The sequence below is a fragment of the Planococcus citri genome, chromosome 2, assembly GCF_950023065.1.
Source record: "Planococcus citri chromosome 2, ihPlaCitr1.1, whole genome shotgun sequence".
Taxonomy (NCBI): Eukaryota; Metazoa; Arthropoda; class Insecta; order Hemiptera; family Pseudococcidae; genus Planococcus; species Planococcus citri.
This window is the reverse complement of record NC_088678.1, coordinates 70,339,379-70,358,495: the sequence shown is the minus strand read 5'-3', so window position 1 is coordinate 70,358,495 and position 19,117 is coordinate 70,339,379. Positions and strand designations below refer to the sequence as shown.

The window sequence follows — 19,117 nt, the reverse complement described above, 5'->3', positions numbered from 1 at the left end:
ATGTAGTTTTTATTCATCTTTTTTTTTCTAGAATTATTACTAGACACGTGAATTGAAATTAGAAATTCGTAAAAAAAATTGTAATTAGTTGTAAATTGTAATGTGTGGTTTTGACTTTTGAAATTTGAATTTTGATTTCGTTGGTTTCAACTTTCATTCAACTTTTCAGTTTTTGATTTCAACTTCAAAGCCTCATGATTTTTAGTGCAAACTTTCAAGTTTAGAAGTTGAATAATGAATTTCAATTTTCAATAATCAATGAATCATTTTTAAAGTTTTGAATAATTGATTTTGATTTTTTTTAATTTAATAATTTAATTTTAAAAAGTTATTTTTTATTTATCATTATTGTTGATGGTAGCAGTCTCTACTGAGAGCTCCGGAAATTAATGTTGGTACCACCTTTACCTACACTCGTGTAGAAGTGCCTTGACTTGTGATCTCGCGGGGATTCCCTGTGTGAGTAAGTATGTGTGAGGCATCTTATCATTAATCATCCTGTTATCTCTCCACTTTTTCTTTTCAGATTTTCACTCTCTCAACTGACTCACATTGAACTTTTTGGCGTCATCTGCTTGATCTAAAATTAAAGTGAGAAGTCAACTTTAGCATACGACAGCAAGATGAAACTTTCATCGTTTCAATGATGTGCGTTGTGCTTACTTCGTTACCGGCCTATGAAGTTTTTCAGGTAAATACCGACATGATTTTTTTTTTAGCTTCGTCTAATTCTAATCCGATGTCTAAAATTAAAGTCGAAATGAAAAATTACGTCAATATGAAACTATGAAGTAAAATTATCATCGTTTCAATGATGTGTTTTGTGATTACTTACTTCGCTAACAATCCATAAAGTTTTTTTCATTTAGGAATTTCAAATTATACGTATCAGCTTTATCATGCATTCGAAGCCAAGCGTTATCATTCATTTAATATGAGTTGAGTTCGTAAACCTGTATAGTATAAAAGGGCCTCGGGCCTCGTATTGATTCGTTATATTGTTTCGTGTTATTTTGTTGCCACAATTTTGAAAATATTTGATTCATTCTTGAACGTGTGTGTTTGAAATACCGTTGCGAGTACACGATTCGTTAGATGTCGAAAAAGGTGAACTTTTATTTTACTTTATAAATATCATCTGTAGTTAAATTCTATAACGATCATTTTGACTGATCACCATTTCTGAGTATCATTCAGTCATTGTTTTTCGGCGATATTTCGAGGTAGGAATCCCAATCCATACGATGCTCCTTATTCCATTCCATGCTGGTGTGTTCTGTCCTGTTGTATCTTGATGAGCTGTCTGCGACGTTTGATTAATTCTTTATCTTTATCGATGATTCATACTTATAACTAAAATTGTGTTTTTACTTCTGATTTCAGTAATATTCATCCTGAGTGTATTCGATCGCAAAGAAGATGAATTTCGAAAAGTTCAAGTTGTTGATGTGGAAGAATTACCGTTTACGACGGTTCCACTGGGTCGTAACTTTGATCGAACTCGTTTTACCGATTTTAATCGTTGGTGTCATGGTGTTTTTTGTTTCAAAGTTCCCTTCACAGACCATCTCCAAGAAACCTGAAACTATCTATCCATCTACTTCGATAGAATACTACGTTCAACGTAATGGCAAAAATTCTGACGTATATTATGCTCCTAACGTTACTGTAATCAATCAGTTTATGAATCAGATGAACGGCAGTTTCAGTAAGTATGCACTGATAATACTTCAATATAAATTATAAACATTTTTCAGAGATGAAATTTTTTCATTATCTGATACGATATTAATTTGGACTCATAGAACGTTCGAAAAGGCCTCGTGATGTTTTGATCCAACTTTCCGGAATTGAAATGCTTACTTAATTCATTTAGCTGGAAAATTTAGTTCGTTTTGTGTTATTATTTGAGGTTCAGTTCTATGGCATTCGTTGCATTTAGCTACATGATGACGTTCAATTCAAGAAATTATCGATCCATTAAATTTGTAAAGCTATAAAAAATAAAAATCTTGGCACGAAGTATGAAATTAGTTCACTGCCGAGCTATTTTCTTCGAATGTGGGTATTTTAAATGGAACAATCGAGTACAATTTATTATCGTGTTGATTTTGATGTGGTGGTCATTTTTCGTATTTGCCTTATCTGTTTGCTGCCGGACATCGTTAAAAAAATTATGACTCATCGATGCATAGAGTCGATCTTATCAAGAAGTACCTAAGTGGTAAAATGTTGCCAAGGAGAATCTGTTGGTGGTCCGAATTATGAAAATGGCTGGGTTTTTCTCAAGTATCTAAATTGCTGAAACTGTATAATTTTGCCAAAATTACAGAAGACCTTCTTTTTTGGTAAAATTACCTGAAAGTCTCGCTTTATTTTGTCGGAAAGAAGTTTGTTTCTCTTATTGTCAAAAATAAAAATTGCAAAAAAAAATGTACACCAGAAATATCAAAAAATCTTACTGTAAATAAGTGTAACTGTATAAAATACTTGGTTGTAATCTTATTATTTTATTTTGCATTGTTTTTTTTTTTTTTTTTTTTTTTTTTTGTATCAAGATTCAACAAAAGGATTGGCGAGCGAAGCTGAGTTACTGAGCGCTCTGCAGAGTAATCGCAATTGGAGGACACCTTTTGGAATTTTCTTCAAAGACATTACCTCCAACGAATCGCTACCAGATAAATTAACCTACGTGATAAGAAACGCAGATGACTGGTCTACACGAAATTTGTACGTTGTAAAAGAGTCTGCAGGACCTTTCAGGCAGGGTGAGTATTTGTGTGTCTATGAAACGACATCATTGAGATTCTGTGAAATATCTACTTGAATAATTCTTGTTTTATAGATCCTTATACTCACCAACACTTTAGCGCTATTCAGTGGGTGATAAACGATCATTTCGTTAAATATAAAACGAACCACAGTGATTTATTTCAGGTACCGAATTATTATGAAAATCATGTCGTGCTATACATTAATTTATTTATCTAATTTAATTGATGCTGATTCACCTCTTTATTCGTCCAGGTCCAATTCGAATGGTTTCCGCTTCCGCCGTATACGTCAAATGAAAGTCCAAGATCTTGGGTAACCTATGGAGTTGGTTCTATCATTCTTGTGGTGGTTCTGATCGCATCTATTCCATTAATCAGCGATATTATCGATGAAAAAGATAGCGGTGTTAAGGTGACTACAAATACACCTCTACATACGTATTCGTCTGTTTACGTACACATTTTACCTACTCGAATGAATTTTTATTTAGGAATTGATGAAAATAAACGGACTTAACGAATGGCTGATGTGGCTCGGCTGGGTTTTTCACGCCTTCATTATCTGTTTGGTTTCTTTGACCATCGTCGCCATCCTTTTAACGTGTCCGTTCAATGGACTTGGATCACAAGCTATATATTTCGTACAATTTTCCGTGTTTTGGATGTTTTTGATACTTTACTGCTTGGCCAATATTTCATTCTGCTTCGTGTTTTCTGCTGTTTTTCAAAAAAGTTTGTATAATGGATTCGCAAATTAGTGTACATGTATTTTAAAAGAAAAATAGTTTTAAAAAAATCATGATTTTTTTGCAGCCGCCGTAGCTTCGTCAATATTCATGATATGTTTCGTGGGTCTGCTGGTGGGAGTCAATTGGTTGTTGAACAATGCTGCCGATCATCCAGCGTCAAGATTGGCGACATTGACTCCTGTGGGCGCATTTCTCATGGGATTTACTCGGATACGTTACTACGAGATGAACGGTTTGTATTGTTTGGGATGTTCATGTGTTTTTCGATTTTGCCCAAAAATGGACACCACGTCTGAAATCTTCTGAAAAAGTTTTGAACCGGTCAAGGCTAAATCAAAACAGCATGCAAAACACCTTCAGCCTAAATTTCAGGGGCTGAGAGGCTGCTGTAAATTTTTAGTTTTGTGGTGAATTTTTAAAATCAAATCGGAGCCAAAAAATAAAATTAAAAAAAAAATTATCAAGTTGATTTAGGAGGCTTGAGATGGGGGTCATGAATTTCCGTTTTAGGGTCAAAATGAGTTCAAAATCAAATTCAATGCATTTGAAAACTTTTATTTCAATGGAGAAATTCTGCGAAGAACTTTTTTTTTCTAAAAATTGGAATTTTTGAGAAATCATTTTTTCCCAAATTTCTATCTAGCTCATTGTGCCCTTCTTCCTTCGAAGGAGTGTAGACATATTTGTAATAATGGAGGTTTTTCAAATTGCTATAGAACCTTGATTTATTAATGTGGGTTAACCATAAAAAAAACTCATGTTTGCTATTTTCTAGGCATTGATTTCACCTGGTCATCTGTCTCTGCATCTGAAAATGACAGTAGTTCAATTTCGTTGATGTTTTGTTTGCTGATGCTGGTGTTTGACACTTTTCTGTACTTCTTTTTGGCATATTATATAACGTCCATCAATCCTGGGAAATTCGGAGCTCGCAAATCACCTTTTTTCATTTTCGAGGTAATTGAAATAATGTGGGAATGGTTTGAATACAACGCGATGGTTGATGCACAGAAATCGTGATTTTTGCTTTCACTTTTAACATTCGCTTACTAATATTCGTTCTAGGGTTTGTGCTCTCGCAAGAGTAATTTGACCGGTGAGCTTAAGGTTGGTATTATTCGAGTGCTGCTGGGACACGGCTTTTGCAATGTTGGGTTTTTATGTATGTATATTGACAAAATCATGCTGGCTAAACCGAGCCAGACGCTTTATCGTTCAGCTTGATCACATCTCAAATATCGCTTCCCAAGTATTCTCATTGTTTTCTTATTTCATTCGTGTCGATTTCATTTCTGCTTTTTTATTCAACTAATTGTAATTTTAACGTGCATCTTGTAAGAATATTGAATGTGATGTAAACGAAATTTCCGTTCATTTGCAGGGTTTGTTGTCGCGTTTCTTCATAAATGACGCCGAACCGTTGCAGAATTTAGATGATGAAGCTGATAGGAAGTATTTCGAATCGCCTCCGCAGAATGTAGAAGCTACCATACAAATCAAAGATCTACATAAGAATTTCGGAAAGGTGTACGCGGTTAGAGGAGTTGATATGGATATTTATCAAGGTGAAATGACAGCTTTGCTGGGACATAATGGCGCTGGAAAAACAACTACTATGTCTATAATGACTGGTAAGATTATTTGATCATTGATTCGATGTATTGACTGGATGGTACGTAAATGACCGAATGTTTCACTTGACTGTTTGTTTGTAGGATTGAGTTCTCCTAGTGCTGGATCTATACGTTTTAGAGGCATGAATATATTCGAGAATATGGATAAATTTAGACAAAATTTAGGAATGTGCCCTCAAGAAAATCGAACAATGCCTTATTTAACAGTTCTGGAGCATTTGTTATTTTTTGGACAAGTAAGCTTGAAAACTTTGGTCGTTATTTTTTTTTTTTCGTGTTAACTAATCCTGGCTGGGTGAAGTTGAAAGGTGTTTCGCGAAATGATGCGCTAGCTGAAGCAAATGAATACCTGACAATGATGGAAATGCAGTCGAAGAAAAATGCGCTTGCTAAAGAATTATCCGGCGGAATGATGAGGAAATTGTGCCTGTCGATGGCTCTGATGGGAAGAGCTGAAGTAGGTTGCGTTGGAAGTTGAGTAATCCTCGTACTATTTTCATTTTGTAATTTCCATTAATGTCGTAGGTTCTGATATTGGACGAGCCGACGTCTGGAATGGATGTGCAATCGCGGAGAAAATTATGGGATTTGTTACTGGTTAGTATTTTATAATTTTCCTGCAATCGAAATGGAAAATGATTGGGGAATTACGTGATGATTGAATCGAAGTTTAGACTGTAAAAAATGATTTGAGCAGTTTTGAAATTGAGTCCAAAATTGGAAACCAGTGTCATACGACCTATCAAATTGGTTAACACTTTGCGAGGAATCCGAATATGTATTTCGACAACATTTTTTTTTGCACTTTGAGAAATTTGAAGCTTAAAATTGTGTCAGGTTTTTCCAGATTTTCGAAAAAGCAAGCAAAGCTCAAAATAAGTTTACGATTATCAGGATTCTAAGAATGAGTGTCATACGACCTATCTAAAAATATATTTCGGCGAAAAAGTGTTGAGCAATTACAAAGAACTTTGAGCCCAAAATTGGAGTATGAGTTTCAGTTTTCTTGAAAAAATGATCATGCAACCTATCAAAATAGGTTAAAATCTTACGAGAAATTCAAATATTTCAAAGGAAACTTTTTTTTAGCTTTTTTGAAAAATTTTAAGCCCAAAACTCTTGTCACGTGTTTCAGGATTTTTTGAAAAGATCATCACGCATACACGCAATCTATCAAAATTCGGTCAAAATGTTGCAAGAAATTTTGTAGAATTATCAGCCTAAAATTAGGTCACGGTTTTTGGGTTTTTTGAAAAAGTGAAGCCCAAAATGGATCATGATTTTTGAGATTTTTGAAAAAGCGTCGTGTGACCTGTCAAAAAGGGTTAAAATTTTGGAAAAAATTCAAATATTTCGAGCAATTTCGTAGAATTTAGAGCCTAGTATTAGGTCACGATTTAGCGGATTTTTTGAAGAAAAAGGTCAATGGAAATTTCGTAAAAAAATCGAACACTTTCACAAAAATGTTTTTTTTGGGGAATTTTTGGAAAATCGATCTTGAAGATGTTTGAAAAAAGCTGCAAATTCTAGCAACCAATTAGAAGTTCCTAAATCAAATTTTAAAATTTGGAAGAAAATCGATCAATTTTTAGCTATTAAGTTTGACTTTTAAGAACTACTTACCTAGTGACAATTTCTGACGACATTTTAAAATTATGTCTGGATATCAAAACGTTCGGAAAAAAATCACGAATGATTTTTAAAATTATTCCGGATATTTAAAAATGGAAAAAATGACCAACCTGACATTCTAATATTATATTCGACTTTCAAAAACTATGAAAAAGTAAAAAACATATCCATGATTTAAAACTTTTCTCGAAGAAGAGACTTTAGATCAATTTGATTTTATTTTCATCGAGTCGATGATCCATAAAAATGAACTGTCGTAGAAGTATTCAAAAGTGACCTTGCGACCTATTAAAATATTGTTTAAATTTTTTCAAGAAATTAAAATATTTCTGTAAAAAAACCTTTGAGCAATTTTTAAGAATTCTGAGTTCAAAAATCGAGCATGATATTCGGAATTTTTGAAAAAGGTGTCATGCAACCTATTAAAATTGAATAACATTTCAAATAAGTACTTCAATGAAAATGTTTTTTCAGTATTTTCGAAGAATTTTGAGCTCGAAATGGGTCCATATTATGTGACTCATCAAAATTAGTCAACATTGTGCAAGAAATTCCAATGTTTCTACAAAAAAGCATTTTGAGCAATTTTCGAAAAATTTATCCCCAAAATTAGGTCATGATTTTCATGATTTTTGAAATAGGGGTCATGCCACGTACCAAAATGACTTGAAAATGAGTGTTTTGAACATTTTTGAAGAATTTTGAGCCCAAAATTATGGGTCATGATTTTTAAAATTGTTGAAATAGCTTTATGTGATACATCAAAATGAGTTAAAATTTTGCTAGAAAAACGAATATTTCAACGAAAATTTTTTAAAAGTATTTTTGAAGAATTTTGAGCTCAAAATTATTGGTTATGAATTATAATTTTAAAAAAGTTTTTAAAAAATTCAATGTGATATGTCAAAATAGGTTAAAATTTTACAAGAAATTCAAATATTTCTATACTTGAAAATGTTTTTTGAGGATTTTTGAAGAATTTTTGATCTTGAAATTGACTCAGTTTCCCATCTAGTAGTAGTTGAAATAGTGCTCCTTTTATTTTAAAAATAATATTTTTCCGATAAATCGTAGGATTTGCGAGGACAACGTACTGTTATATTCACAACGCATTATATGGAAGAAGCGGACGCTTTAGGGGATCGTATCGCGATCATGAATCATGGTGTTATCGTATGTCAAGGAACCCCCCTATTTTTAAAGAAAGCTTACGGTAATGTTTATTCTCATTTTCGTTTTGCAAATAAAATTTAGTATTATTTTTAACGATTGTATTACGTGTGTTTATCAGGTACCGGATATGAACTAACAATCACCAAAGAAGGTGGAAATTCGGCTGCTATCGATAGTGTGATCAAAGCTGCATTACCCGAAGCGAGTCGAGAACTTGAAACACCCTCAGAAACCGTGTACAAATTACCGTTAACTGAAACTAGCAAATTCCCAACGTTGTTTAAAAGTTTGGAAGCCGAAAAGTTGCAATTGGGTATTAGAAATTTGGGAATTGCAGCCACCACAATGGAACACGTATTTCTAAAGTAAGTGCCTATAGCTTCTTTCCTACATTCGTGTATGTATAAAATCTGAGATATTGATTCGATTGTGTATGTTCATATTACAGAGTTGGAGGTGTTTCTATTTATGATGCAGAATCAACGAAATATAAGACGGTTACTGACTCCACTTCTGGAACTAGTAAGGACTAAATCATATTATGAAGTACCGCTATTGTACATAAATGTGTACGTATTTCGGTATTAACTATTTATTTTTTATTGTTCTTTAGATCATATACATTATGTTGGAGGTGCGCCTTTATACGTTCAGCAAATCAAAGCCATATTCATGAAAAAGGTTCACTATACGTCGCGTAATCTTTTCAGCATATTTACTCGAGTAAGTAATCCTTGTATTTTTCAAAGTTGCTGATTAGTACGATTTACATGAGGTCATTCCATGTCAATTCGACTAGGATTTTTAAGTCATGTCTGGTCGGTTTCGTTCAAATTCTTTTTACGAATCTACCTTTTCAACGATTAAGAAAAACATCATCTTTTTTTTTACCGATTTTTTCGAATCTTAAGAACGAAGAAATTCAAATACTTCTGCAAAAAAGTATTTTGAGCAGTTTTTTGAGAATTGGAGAATTTTAAGAACAAAATAGGGCCTTGATTTTGGAAAAAAGTGACCTTGAACCATATCAAAATGGTTTGCAACTGCGAATAAAAATCTAATTATATTTTAATGAAAGAAATTTTGAGCTCGAAATGATCAAAATGGGTTGAAATTTTCCAAGAAATTCAAATACTTCTACAAAAAAGTTGTTTGAGCAGTTTTTCGAGAATTGGAGAATTTCAAGTCCGAAATAGGGCCTTTATTTTGGAAATTTTTGAAAAAATGAACTTGAATCCTATCAAAATGGTTTACAATTTTGCGAAAAATCCGATAATATTTCAATGAAAATGTTTTATGAACATTTTAGAAAAATTTTGAGCTCAAAATGGGTCCATTATTTTCGGGATTTTTGAAAGTGTCATTTATGGCCTATCAAAATGGGTTAAAATTTTCCAAAAAAAAATCAAATATTTCTACGAAAAAAGTTTTTGAACATATTTTAGAGTGTTTTGAGTTTAAAATAGGAATAGGACTATAATTATGGAAATTGACTGCTATTTTCTCAGAAAACAAAATTGATGGTACAGTCATTTTCATGCTTTTATCTAAAATTCACACCCAACCTTACCCAACCGGCACGAAAAGTTTTGAATGGGATAAACTGAGAATCAATAGAGGACCCAAAAATTCTTCTGAAGCCGAAAATTTTCGTTGCTGAAATTCATTTATCAATTTTCAGCGAATTTTTGAAAATTTAAAGAGCCATTTCTAAGCGAAAAAAATCAAAATTTGATCATATTGACATTAACAGCTGAAATTTGGTTTGTACCCTGTTTTCAACCTTGCGAGTTGATTGGCGAAGTTTTCGATCCGTTCTGGAGTCTTCAGCAGATTTTCAGATTCTCTGGTTTTCGAAAAAAATTCTGTAAGTGGGATGAAAATGAAATAAATTTAGATTTACCATCTCTACAATACTTTTGATCGATTTTGGAACATATTTTCAAAATATCTTCATTCCAAAATTTCTCCAGTGATTATTATTGAAAAAAATTCAAACCCTCATTGTTGGTGCGCGGGGAAAGAAGAAAACTGGAATATTTTCAACGTTATGTTTTCCCTTCCGTGGATCGTTCGATGAAATTCCGCGGAATTTCAGCTCTTTTCCTTTGCTTGTAATCGCTGGAATAATTTTGGATTTGAACGGGTATAAAAATAGGACCCTTTTAATTGTTTTAGACCGTTTGTTCAGTACTAAAGGTTTAAATGTCAATTGAAAAGTAATTTTTTTTATTTTAATCATCCCTTCTTTCAATTATTTTCAACTTTTTCCACATTATTATGTTTGTTTGTTGCAGATTATTCTACCATCGTTGATCGGACTGTTTTGGTTTTATTCCCTGAATGTTGTGGACCTTTCACCGGAACCACCATTGGGTTTATCAATGAGTACGTATCCAGGTCCAACAGTTGTACTGAAGAATAACGTTCCAGGCTCCAGTTTTGCCAAACATCTTCCCGGATACGTTTCCGAAGAAAGAGGTTTACTGGTGGATGCCCATATTTCTCCGATTGAAAATGGTTTGTGATGTTCAATTCCTTCAACTGATGTATAAAAAAGCCGAATTAATTATGCTTGTCTTCACGTTCCATAGATTTACTTCAGTATGGAAGTAATATTATGAAATACTATAAGGATTATATATCAGCTTTCGAAGTGAATTCATCAACTATAAAAATATTGTATAATCCTCCTTTGATACATTCGCTTCCAATTTCCATCACCACGTATACGAACGTATTGCTTCGTAGTATCACGAATGACAGTCGCTACCAAATCAACACGATTAATCATCCTGTACATGCACAACTACAATTGGATTTAGAGGCATCCGGATTACAAGTAAGATTTACAGCAATAAGTTCTTCAGTATATTTTAAAATGGAAATTACCGTATCATACTTCATTTATTTGTAGTTCAAGCAAGTGTGCCGAAATTACGAAATCGAGATTACCTTCTATGTTATGTGGTTCATCGCGTTGGCATTTTACACGATTGATTTAACGGCTTACTTTGCCATATTCGTGAACACCGAGCGAATTGACGGATTTCAACATATTCAAACCATGTCGAATGTTTCTCCATTGGTGTATTGGTTCGCTACCCTGTTATTCGATCTTGCGTTCTTTTCGTTTGTAACTTTCCTTCGTATTGGAGTTTTCAAAATCTTGGATCGTACTAGTTTTCTTGGTTTGGATGCGTCGATTGGTTAGTGAAGTATTTAATTTGAAAGATTTGATAAAGGATTTGATCGTAGAGTAAGATGTTGATGGAGAATGTAAAATTTTACAGGTGTGTTTGCATTGATAATGATCATTTACGGGATATCCGGATTGCTTTTCATCTACGTAACCGGTTATTTGTCCAGTTCCAAAGAAGGATCGTATACCATACTTTTCATATTCAACTTAGTATGTACGTATTGAATTATCATTGCTGAATATTTTCGTATTCGTGGTTCGCTCTCATCTATAATAATCGTTATCGATTTACAGGTTGTGTAATAGTATCAGTGTTTTATGGAATAAACAAAGCAAACGAGTACGATCTATATGAACCCGGTATGGTGTATTATACTTTCAAAGGAGTCATTTTACTCGTCCCGTCGTTTAATTTCTCGTTATTATTCATTAAATTCATGGCAACTTTCCAAGCCAACTCATACTGTTCGTATTGCTCTGAAGCCATGAAAGCAACGTGTGAAAGTAGGTTGATTTGTGTTAAAATGTCGATTTAATCAACATAAAGTTTGAAATTTACCCAAGTACTTACGCCGAGTTTCTTGTCATTTTATCAGATGAGTCGATAAAGAAACCGTACTTTGTATTTGCATCGGAAGAGAATGTCGACGGTATACTTTTGGAGACGTTATTTTTGATATTCGATATTGTGTTCTACGCCGCCATTCTTTCCTTCATCAATACCGGATGGGTTCGTTATTGGTTCAACTCGTTGAAGAATAGAATGTTTGGTACCTTCTCTACTAACCCGGGTGTAGGCGACGACGACGTGAAACAGGAATACGAAAAAGTACAAAAATATAAAGAGGATAAATCGAGTAAGTGCTATAAAAGCCACGATGGTTATGTTCGTTTTTTATGTTTATTTTTATTTTTTTGTAAATATTGAAGAATGTTCTGCACCGATATGTTGAGAGATTTTTTCACCAGCCAGTGTAGATGAGTGAGTTATTCCTCAACAATTACTTACGCCATAAAATACGATTTTTTAAATCTTTAAAAAGTTTTGAGTTCGCATCGCACTGAGAAAAATCACTTTAGTAAAAATTACTGAAAAGTTTAGTAAAGAGGACCTCTGGTCATTTTTTTGTAGTATTTACTACATTTCTTAGTACAAACTACTAAGAAACATAGTAAAATGTACTTTTTCTACTACATTTCTTAGTATTATGTACTACAAAATGTAGTAAATTCTACAAAAAGGGTTACCAGAGGGCCTCTTCACTAAATTTTACAGTAACTTCTACTAAACAGTTCTCTCAGTGTACGAAGCTTGAAATTGATATGTATACGAGTACGTTCGAAGTGCCTTTTAATGTGGCGTTTTTTAGACTCCCTTATCCCTGCTCCTTTTAGCATGAAGAAGTGTATTTTTCTCCCTTGTCAACTTTCAGTGATTTTGTGTCATCACTGGAGTCTTCCCAAATTGAACTAGGAAGCTGGAAATTTGCTGTAGGACTAATTATTTTTGCTGCATCGTTTTCATATAGACTTCATCCCAAATTATCTTTGAACATATCGATCATCCTTGTAGCTGAAATCGATAATGAAAAAAAGTTTTTTCAGAAGATCCCTTTGAGAAAGGAAACGTAATTTTGACTAATTTTTTTCATCGATTATATGCAACCAAAAATTGTAAATGAATCGATTTTTTGTTTAAGTTCTATTAATTGATTTTTGATCAGTGTAGGTGTAGGTTTTGAGCTCCAACTGATTTTTAATTTTGAACATTGATTATTATCAATATTCGATATATTTTTGAGGCTGAAATCGATTTTTTATTTCGTACATAATCGATTATCTGAAATCGAAAATCGCACAAATGAATCGATTTTTGGGGTTCGATGAATCGAATTTTGATCATTGTCAATTTTTGATTTATTTTTGAGGCCTAAATCGATTTTTCATTTCGTACATGATCGATTATCTGAAACCGAAAATCGCAAATGAGTCGATTTTTGGGGTTCGATCAATCGGCTTTCGATCCTAATCGATTATTAATCGGGAAGTCCATTTTTGAAACTGAAGTTGATTTTCATCTCAAACATAATCGATCATGTGAAATCGAAAATCGCAAATAAATCGATTTTTAGGGCTCGATAAATCGAATTTTGATGATTATCAATTTTAAAAATTTTTTGATCTCTTTTTGAGGCTGAAATTGATTTTTCATTTCGAACATGATCGATCATTTTTTGACATCGAAAATCGCAAATGAATCGATTTTTAGAGTTCGATAAATCGAATTTTGAATTATCGATTTTCGAGCTCTTTTTGACGCTGAAACTGATTTTTCATTTCAAACTTAATCGATTTAAGAAATTAAGAATTGAAAATTATCGATTTTTGGAGTTTGATCAATCGATTTGTGATCATGATCGATTTTTGATCTGGAAGTCTAGGCTTAAACTTCTTGCAAACTTGGCAAATTAATCGATTTTTGGGATTCGATTTTTCGATTTTCAATCTTGATCAATAACTTTTAGTTTTGGAGACTGGAGTTTGCGTATTTTAATTTTTTCGAGCATGATCGATTATATAAAGTCGAAAATCGCAAATGAATCGATTTTTGGAGTTCGAATAATCGACTTTAGATCATGATCGATTTTTGATCGGGAAGTGTATTGTTAAGACTGAAGTTGATTTTCATTTCAAATATATAATCGGTCGTATAAAATCGAAAATCGCAAATAAATCGATTTTTAGAGTTCGATAAATCGAATTTTGATCATTATCAATTTTCGATCTCTGTAAAATAGATTTTTCATTTCGAACATGATCGATCATTTGAAATCGAAAATCGCAAATAAATCGATTTTTACAGTTCGATAAATCGAATTTTGATCATTATCAATTTTCGATCTCTGTAAAATAGATTTTTCATTTCGAACATGATCGATCATTTGAAATCGAAAATCGCAAATAAATTGATTTTTACAGTTCGATAAATCGAATTTTGATGATTGTCAATTTTCGATCTCTTCGATCTGAGCAATCAAAAATCGAAAATTATCGGTTTTTGGAGTTTGATTAATCGATTTGTGGTCATGATCGATTTTTGAACTGGAAGTCTAGGCTTAGGCTTATAATTTGATTTCTTATATCGAACATAAACTTGGCAAATTAATCGATTTTTGGGGGTTGATTTTTCGATTTTCAATCGTGATCAATAATTTTTCATTTTTGGGACTGGAATTTTTTTTCGATCATGATCGATTATATGAAATTATGAATCGCAAATTAATCGATTTTTTGCGATCGATTAATCGAGTTTTAATAATTATTAATTTTAGATCGATTTTTGAGGCTGAAATGGATTTTTCATTTCGAACAATGAATGATCATTTGGAATCAGAAAACGCAAACTAATTTATTTTCGATCATTATCGATTTCTTATGAGGAGGCCTGGGTTTAAAAGCTGAATATTGGCGAGTTCATTTGGAGGTGCCTTATCCGCAGACGTGCCTTTTGGAGGCTTCTACATTTCTCAATCCCTCCTCATCCCTCCTCAGTTTCCAAAAAAGAGATTTCGCGCTTTTTTCCTAGCAGTTATTGTGAGTATTATTAATAATGGCAAGCCCCGAAAGAGTGAGTCACTCGAACGAAGTGAAAAACTGATTCGAGCGAAGCAATAAATTATTTTACTGGCTGGTGGAACTTGTAGAAACACAACAGATCTGCCTATATTTATTTATGCTTTTGAATTTTCAACACTTTCTCACTATTCACCGTTCAAATGTTTCGGGCACGTAGTGATAACTTATCGAAATCAAACAGTAGTTAGATTTGGGTGCATTAGGTAGGGGGGAGGGGTGGCGTCCTGGATCTCTCAGATGGATCCATTCCTGTTGATATCAGGTATTTTGTACATATTTATGATGAATGATGATCATCATGATACGCAGGTTTGATCTGCGTCTAAGAAATGAATAGGTACATTAAGAAGATTGAAAATTACCTAGCTAAAATGATTTTTTCCCCTAATGAAATGATGAATAAAAAATTGCTACCTTACAGACCATGCTTCGTTCTCAAAACGCGAGAAGGACGCGATGAATGGTAATTTACTCGACGTGGAAATAGGCGAAAATGTTCCATTACGAGGTATAAAAATGCTAGACTTTAGATTAATTATTTATAATTCTAAGTATCTTCATTGTGGTCGTAGTATGCTGCTTGGGGTATTTAAATAACGGTTTCGAAGTGTCAGTGCAACTAACAGCTTTTTGTGTGGTAATAAAAATAATAATGCAATGTGTGTAACTTACTTAGTTGAAAACGCTTCGCATTATAATTTTTAGAATGTATATTATTTCCTTCGAAAATGTAACTCAATTGGCAAAATTCCATTTTATAGGAAGAGACCGAACTTCTTTGCTGGTGAATGGATTGCGAAAGAATTATATCAGATGGCTCAGACTCAAACCCTTTACTGCTGTTTCCGATGTGAATTTTGTCGTTGAACCTGGACAATGTTTTGGTCTTTTGGGAGTCAACGGAGCTGGTAAATCTACAACGTTCAAGATGCTGACGGCTGAAATTCTTCCTACCTTGGGTGATGCGTCCATCGAACATATTAAATTGAAAACTAACAAGATGAAGGTAAACCATTCTGTAGAAAGTAATGAGAAGAGAGGTATCCCAAAGGGTAAGACATTTTTCAATTTGGCAAAGTTGAATCAAGTTTTTAACTGGTTTGTTGACCCGTGTTGAGTCGAAAATATGTTACATAGCAAATTTTAGCTTTCCAAGTCAATTTGGTAAAATTTCAATTTTTTCCTCATTTCGGGCCCAAATTTGATTTTTAAAAATTCACCAAAAAATGTACTTCAGCACCTGAAATTTTAGCTGATTACGTATTTTTGCATTTTTCGATTTTGTCCGGATCCAAAATATTTCTGCCAGTTGGGTGCCCTCCTCGTGAAAAACCAAGAAATTTTTGATATTCGTTCTTCGAACGTTGAGAACCCTTCTTAATAATTAATTTCATTTTTCACAGTATTTATCTATGGCCGGATATTGCCCTCAAACCAACTGCTTCATCGAAGAATTGACCGGCAGAGAAATGTTGTCCATGATTGCCACCATGAGAGGTGTTTTCCAAAACGAGATTAAACTTCTAGTCGACAAATGGATCAAAATTATAGGTACTTAAACCGGAAAACTTCTCAATTTCTTATCAAAAGCAGATCATACATTTCGGTGTTAATTTTCGTTTCAGGGTTAGAAGAATTCCAAAACCGAAGATGTGGCACTTACAGCGGAGGCAATAAACGAAAATTATGTACGGCGATGTCATTAATTGGAGATCCCAGGGTTGTATTCTTGGACGAACCTACCAGCGGAGTAGACCCAGTTTCTAGACGTAATTTGTACGACGTAATGGGACAAAGTAAAGAAGCCGGACAAGCTGTTATTTTAACTTCTCATAGGTATTGCTTAATTTACTACGAACTTAAAGACAATTATTTTGATTTTTTTCACATAATTATATTCGCTTATTTTATTTTTAGTATGGAGGAATGCGAAACTCTGTGTGATCGTTTAACCATAATGGTCTCTGGTGTTATGAAATGTATCGGAACTGCTCAACATTTGAAGAAACAATACGCCCAAGGATTCTCGATTATGATAAAAATCAACGATATTCCCGAATTCGACGAAGAAAAAGCTGCGTTGAAAAACACCATGATGGAGTTATTCACAGACAAATACTGTGTTCTGAAAGACGAGCATAGGGTGAGACACAAGTTCATTCGAATTTTAGATCATCAAGTCTGATTCAACTTACCCATGCTTTGTTAATTTTTTATTTCCATATGTTGCAGGGGTTGCTTTATTATCAAATAAAAGATACATCTATACCATGGTGGGTTCTGTTTGAAAAAATGGAAGCTATTAAGCAACGCCATCGTGACTTAGTTGAAGATTACGTACTTACCGATACCACTTTGGAGGAAGTTTTTATCTCGTTCGCTAAGGAAAGCGCTGATCCGTCTAAACAAAACTAGATTTTCAGCTGTGAATTGAATTTCTGTGTGAAAGTCATTATGACACGTCCAAATTGAGCTTAACATTTAATTTAATCGAGCTTCCTTTTTTATTTATAAGTCATCAGTGCGAAGTGTGAGTGGTTTTTTTTGCATCGACGATATTACGTATTTCGAACATTATTGTTTACCTACACTAGTCAAAGGAAAATCTCTTCCACGGTGCACGGTGTTACTGCTTGATGCACGTGACCAAGTTTATTATTCAATATTTCTTATTTTTTTTATATTTTCTATCCAACTATTGGATTTTTCTTATGGTTACGCTTATTTTTTATAATTACCTACATAATAATATGGAGCACGAACTGTGATATGTACTCCAGAAGTGAGTACGTAATTCGTGCCAGTGTACTTAATCTATGTCAGTGTGATTTCTATTCGTATTATGCTTAGTTTATTTTCGTAAAATATTTTTCACTTCAGTCTTCTCATTAAGTTTGCCAGTTATACGGTGAATTAAGGTTTCTAATTCAGGAGGATGATATTTCGTTGCATTTAAGGTACTTATCAATTTATTTTTTACTCGAATTTGTTTTTAAAGTTTTTTATTTCTATATTTATTTACAAATAAAATTATTCACGTTTGAACATCTTGTTTTTAATTTGTCAATTTTCATTCGAATGAGGTAATCAATCTTTCTGTTTGCCCACTCAAAGTAATTTGTCTGCTTGTCTGGCCTCTCAAGGTTATTAACCTAGGTACCTGTCTAGCTTATCATGGTTGTTTGGTCTCTTAAGACAATTGATCCGCCTGTCTGACTTCCCAAAATCATACGTACGCCCGCGCCAGTCTGGTCTATTAAGGTCACTGACCCGGGTGTATGAACTCTCTAGGTCACTGACCTTCCTGTCTATCCTCCTATGGTCATCTGTTCGCCTGTCTGTCCTCTCGAAGTTGTCTGCGTGCCTCTCTTACTTCCCAAAGTTGTCTGTCCTCTTAAGTTCATTTACTCCTCATTTTGAAGCTTTTGATTTAAAAAAAAAACAAAAACAAAAAAATTAAGTAAGAAATATGTGAATATGTGTTTTAAAGACTTGCAAGTGCGAATTCACTTAAAAGGAAGACTCGGAGTCATTAATTAATATGCGAGTCATAAACAAAATCAAACTGGCAGTCGTGCTGCTGGTCAATTCTGAATCTGCGAGTCATATGCGAGCAGACTCGCGTCATCTCTGCTTTCGAATTTAATCAAAAGGGTACCCCCCGATAAGATAGGCAAAATGCCCTTAACCTCAGATTTCGATGAAACTCACAGGGTATGTTTAGTACCCCCAAAAAATAATTTTGGGCCCATAGCCCGCTCCCCACCCCACCCCCCTCAGCCAGGGGGGCCAAAAAACGCGTTTTTCAGGGGAAAAATTCTGTATCAGCGCGTAATTAAGATAAATTGATTCTGTAAACGAATATAGTTAGAGGATACATGGGCGTACCTCCCTGAATTTTTTCAGAATTTTTCATCACACGGGGAGAGAAGGGGCGACAAAAGAAAACTTTAAATCGACATTACTCCGGAACGAAAAAACATACCAAAACGATTTTTTCGTCAAATATGTATCTTTAGGTCTACTTTCTATAGAAGTCATCACCCGGCCATTTGGAGTGGTGGGTCAAGCTCAAAAGCTCAAAAAACTCTCAAAAAACCACGTTTTTTGCGTTTTTCTCCAAAAATATGGACAAATGGCGGAAATCTAAGAGAATCAAGTTGTTCAGCGTGAAATTTTACCTCAGAATTGTGTAATTGAAAATTCATTTACACAGCATGATCGTAAAACTACATGCGCAGAAGTATTTGTGCTTACATCAAGATAGCTGAAAGGGTATTCCTGGGTAAAATAGGTGAAATGTCCCTGTCCTCGGAT

At 33.7% G+C, this 19,117-nt stretch overlaps 1 protein-coding gene across 4 annotated transcripts; it reads left to right on the top strand.

Annotated features, from left to right (window-relative positions):
* The first annotated feature begins 489 nt into the window (after positions 1–489).
* Positions 490–17,845, top strand: LOC135837473 (retinal-specific phospholipid-transporting ATPase ABCA4-like). 4 transcript variants are annotated; one of them, XM_065352758.1, is made up of 29 exons: positions 490–691; positions 1,384–1,708; positions 2,559–2,768; positions 2,846–2,937; positions 3,028–3,186; positions 3,266–3,506; positions 3,588–3,755; positions 4,299–4,480; positions 4,589–4,630; positions 4,905–5,154; positions 5,239–5,393; positions 5,459–5,614; positions 5,683–5,754; positions 7,864–8,002; positions 8,081–8,327; positions 8,411–8,484; positions 8,576–8,685; positions 10,260–10,482; positions 10,557–10,804; positions 10,880–11,171; positions 11,256–11,378; positions 11,459–11,668; positions 11,761–12,021; positions 15,222–15,308; positions 15,562–15,806; positions 16,204–16,351; positions 16,426–16,636; positions 16,718–16,943; positions 17,033–17,845. In XM_065352758.1, exons 2-29 carry the CDS (start codon positions 1,420–1,422, stop codon positions 17,213–17,215), a joined length of 5,043 nt encoding a protein of 1,680 aa, XP_065208830.1. In that variant the 5' UTR covers positions 490–691; positions 1,384–1,419; the 3' UTR covers positions 17,216–17,845. The 4 variants fall into 4 exon arrangements, with proteins under 4 accessions (XP_065208830.1, XP_065208833.1, XP_065208832.1 ...); XM_065352759.1 differs by lacking the exon at positions 490–691 and adding an exon at positions 876–1,107; XM_065352761.1 differs by lacking the exon at positions 15,222–15,308.
* Positions 17,846–19,117: the final 1,272 nt, after the last annotated feature.